General features: G+C 36.4%; 1 protein-coding gene across 2 annotated transcripts in view; it reads left to right on the top strand.

Moving 5' to 3' along the window:
* Nucleotides 1–2,082: 2,082 nt before the first annotated feature.
* Nucleotides 2,083–4,613, top strand: part of LOC102588847 (SUMO-activating enzyme subunit 2) — a 9,929-nt gene continuing 7,398 nt past the window's right edge. Inside the window, exons 1-2 of one of the 2 annotated variants that reach the window (XM_015302782.1) lie at nucleotides 2,083–2,398; nucleotides 2,518–2,607. In XM_015302782.1, coding sequence (XP_015158268.1) covers nucleotides 2,366–2,398; nucleotides 2,518–2,607 — 123 coding nt within the window. In that variant the 5' untranslated portion in view covers nucleotides 2,083–2,365. Of the gene's footprint in view, nucleotides 2,399–2,517; nucleotides 2,612–4,613 lie in introns of those variants that run through there. The other variant, XM_015302783.1, reaches the window with a different exon arrangement.

Below are 4,613 nucleotides of genomic sequence, written 5' to 3'. Positions count from 1 at the left end.
ATAATGATGATTGTGTACTGCAGATATGAGGATGAACAATTGGGAAGGAAATCGAATGAAAATACTTGAACCCTCCAAGGAATGTGCAAGAAACCTTCTCAGTGTTTTATCATTAGCTATCCCAATTTCAATTATTCTACAATTATCGTCTGTTTAGTTCCAATTTCATTGTTCTACAATTATTTTTCCACAGTGGACCCCTTTGTTCAATTGTTTGTTGTCTTGCATATGTAGCAGTAGTAGAAATTTTAAAAATTACCTGATGTCTCTTTCATCGCTCAATCCGATATGACCTTTTAAAATGGATGACAATTATGGAGCGACGGTCATATGAGTTTCTGGTGCTCATGTCCGGATGCTTCCTAATACAAAGCACGAGACATCTATAATGTCGCTCACATAAGTACAGAATGGCAAGAACTTCTTCATCAATGATGAAAATACTATCAACAAACACCCAGGTGGTATTAGTATTTTGGCGTCATGATTGATTTGATTCAATTCATCACCAATATTAAATCTTTCTCTCTTTCGGAGCCTTAGTACAAGTTTTGTCATCTACAGGATTCCCTTTGAATTTGGTAGTGCAGTAAGGTAACTTACCATAAAATCATCTTTTCCTTTTCTAGGTATACTCCTAAAGAATAAGACAAATATTGTATGTACCATGTGAAAGTTTTATGAATAGATTTTAGAAGATTGTTTTCCTTCTAACTACATACTAAAGGGCTGATTATAAGGTGCAGCCGTGTAGGTGACTACCAATTAATATCCTTTTATATAATGCAAAATGACTAATTCTTCCTTGTGTTTACAGTTTCGTGACATTCATGTTTGCAGCTGAGGTAAGACTTTCACCATCAGTATCTAAAGAGGATAAAGAAGAGCACCACACTTTCTTGACTAGACAACAATCTAAAGAGGATAAGAAAAGCACTATACTTTCTTGACTAGAAAACAATCCAATCGCGCAGGAAGATGACCCTTTTTGTAGCTTATCAACTGAAGTAATGGCCATTTCATCGACTGTCACATACTCGGAGAAGAATTCAAGATTTCATCTATCTTCAATGAGGATGTATCTACTTTGAATACTAGAACCTCAAAGAAGTTAGAAGTCACTGGTCTAGCAAATTTTCAATTTAAGAATTCAAGATTTCATCTATCTTCAATGATGATGTATATATCTACTTTGAATACAAAGCCTCCTGTATAACGTGAGGCTTGATGCCCAATCAACTTTTACTGATAACATTTTTATTTAACCCTTGTATTTTCATCTCCAGCTCCTCGACAAAACACAAAAGAATGCTCTACACAAAAACCCCAACTACCAGTTGAAGTGATTTTCAATTTGCAATGATTGAAGAGAAATATGCATTGCTCGCGCCAACAATTTTTTTGTTCTTCTTAGAGGATTACCCCATCAAATTTCTATTCAAAGTATAAAAATTTCTTCTGGATTCCTCTGATCATCTTATATCATAAGTAAAGTTAAGTGATTCACAAAAATATCATAATGATTACTATGGATTGTAGATATGGGGACCGACATTCTTGATCATAGAGGTTGATTGGTTGAGGAGTTTACTCTACAACAAGGGTTCAAGGCTGGAAAACAAAATGAAAATCAATGATATAGGTATTCTAAAATCCCTTAAAACAAAACAAAAAAAGAAGATTGTAGATATGGGAAGGAACATTTCGGAGGAAAATCCTTGAACAATTTTATTAATTTACGTTTATTTTAAATTGAAAAATACATTTTTACTAGAGATTATAATCTCATAAGATTCACTAGTATTATCTAACTTATGAAAACAATACTATTCAAATATTATATTAATTAATAAATCATGAAATAATATGTTATAACCAGTCAAACATAATGTAAGGAATTAATAAAAAAGATTAGGTCTTCATAAAGTTTAAAAGACGAATTTTCGCACAGGTAAGAAAATTCGTTGCAAAATATTTATCACTTCAAAGTTCAAACACTAAAACACACCCCTATTCACATTTTTTTTTTTGTTAATAAATAGAACCAATCCACACGTTATGCCATTAATTGATGACCCAAAAAAAAAGAAAAAAAGAACATAGGTTATGTCGAAGGCCATAGGTTAAAATAGAGTCCAAGAGGAGCAGCACGAACCACAGAGGTTCTTCTTATACTCCCAAATAACTTCGTTTTTTTTTTCACTTTGGCGCCCTTTCCGCTAAAATCCCTCAAGATTCCTCTCACTGTTTACCCTCTTTCTCGCTTCCAATTCCCATTCCCCTTCTCCCTTTTTCTATGTAGTCAACCCATACTGTTTTCATAAAGCATAACTTATTTCTCTTCAGTATCCGTCTCTCTTCTCAAATGGCTTCCGAGGAACAGTTGTCTGCAATTAAGGTATGTATGTGTCTTTTCTGCAAGAAATTGAGTTTTTCTTGATGTCTTGGGTACCCTTTCTTGAATAATCTTGATGGGTTATGTTAGTTCTTGATGTTCTTTTCTTGTGATTTTATTAGGGTGCTAAAGTGCTCATGGTTGGTGCTGGTGGTATTGGGTGTGAGTTGCTTAAAACCCTTGCTCTTTCTGGGTTCGAAGACATTCACATCGTAAGTAAGATTTGCCTTTTGTTTTTGAAATTTACTTTTTATATGTAGTTTATGATGATTAAATTTTGGGTCAAGAAAATTTAGGGCTTCTTTGCTAGGGTTTCTTGAATACGTTTAGTTGCCATGTGATTGTTAGGGGTTTTGCGGGTTATTCCACTGTGGGCTGTGCATGAGGAGAAAGTGTTGTTTTTTGTACTGGGGGTGACATAGTGAAAAGCTTTTGTCTCGGACATTGAATATATGTGAAAATCCATTAGAATTGGTATGTATTAAGAGAACCTGACCGACAACTTCAAGAGAGAAGTTGCTGCATTCTACATTTTCTCCTCAAGATTGTTAGTAATTTGAACCCAATGGGACCCTCCCTGGGATTCTATATTTGCACTGTGTAGAGAGATTTACTATGGGGTTAGCAAACATCTCTCTTTGTTGGATTAATGACTAGCACAGTTTTCATGCTTTCTAAGCAAATTGATATAGTAATAAAAGAGAGAAATAATCTTCACATCCAAAGTAAGATTTTCCTTTTCTTTTTTGATATTTACTGTTCAAAAGTAGTCTTTGATGATTAAAGTTTTGGTCAAGAAAATTTATGGCAACTTTGCTAGGGTTTCTTGAATACGTTTAGTTTGCCTTGTGATTGTTAGGGTTTTTGCAAGTTATTCCTTTGCGGGCTGTGCATGAGGGGAAAGTGTTGTTTTTGTACTGGGGCTTACCTAGTGAAAAGCTTTGGCTCCGACCTTGTATATATGTGAAAATCCATTAGAGTTGGTATGTATTTAGAGAACCTGACCAACTGCTTCAAGAGAGCAGTTGCTGCATTTGACATTTTCTCCTCAAGATTGTTAGAAATTTGAACCCAATTATACCCTCCCTGGGATTCTATATTTGCATAAGTCATTGGTTATGGTTGTCATGGTTTGGGAATGAAGGGACATGCTTGTGAAAGTTACAGATTAGCCTTGGTTACATGAGCAATCCTGACGGCACTGTGTAGAGAGATTTACTATGTGGTTAACAAACATTTCTCTTTGTTGGATTATTGACTAGCACAGTTTTCATGCTTTCTAAGCAAGTCGATATTACAAAAAAGTTATATTAAGTGTTGTAGCTGTTAAGATGTTTAATATTAATAATAAATATTAAGTGTTGTAGCTGACCCTTCGGGGTGGCCCAGTGGTTTGGGCTTGGGACTTTAATGTTGGAGGTCTCAAGTTCGAAACCCCTTGCCAGCGAAAGCAAGGGGTTTGCCTTCTGGGTCGAGCTCGTCGCACCAGGCTTGCCTAGTGCGGGTTACCTCTCCTATGTGGTTTGCGAGCTATTGCATAGGAGCGGGGGTTTTACCCTGTGCGCACCCAAAGGGTAGCGGCTGCGGGTTTCCCTTGTCATAAAAAAAATACATTATTCTTTACGCCAAAAACATAAAGAAGGGATGACCTTCCATTTGATCTTCTGTATGAGCTCTCCTTGCTTCAAAAATCCTTTCATTTCTTTCCTTCCAACTGTTCCACCAACTACAGGCAAGTACTGTTTTCCACCAAATACAGGCAGGAACGGTTTTCCTCTAAATTTTCTGGCTCTTGCTACCACCCTCCTAATCCAACCAACAACTTAAAAGATCAGCGGTATTTTCCTTGTCATCAAAAAAATATATTAAGTGTTGTAGCTGTGCCTATTTTAGCTTGAATATTTCTGGCTACAGCTTGCGTTAGATACCTAGAGCTTTAATAGCTGTTAGAAATATATGCATGCAATCTGATCATCTTTGTTCTGCAAATAGGAAAGAGTTTGTCTTTATGTTTTTTATACATGATTTCCATTGTTAGATGGGTGCTGCCTTGTATGTTGGAATTTACAAGACTCAAGGCTTGCTTGAGTGAGATTCCACTATGTTGCTTGGCAGGTTGTGGAAGGCTGCTGATTGCAGATTTTCTTGAAAAAAATAGAATCCCTGCATCTCAGACCGAGAGGAGGGGGGGGGGGGGGGGGGGGGGGGGGGGTGGGGT

This window comes from Solanum tuberosum, unplaced genomic scaffold (assembly GCF_000226075.1).
Source record: "Solanum tuberosum cultivar DM 1-3 516 R44 unplaced genomic scaffold, SolTub_3.0 scf00377, whole genome shotgun sequence".
In the NCBI taxonomy this organism is placed as follows: Eukaryota; Viridiplantae; Streptophyta; class Magnoliopsida; order Solanales; family Solanaceae; genus Solanum; species Solanum tuberosum.
This window is presented reverse-complemented; position numbering and strand designations above follow the sequence as displayed.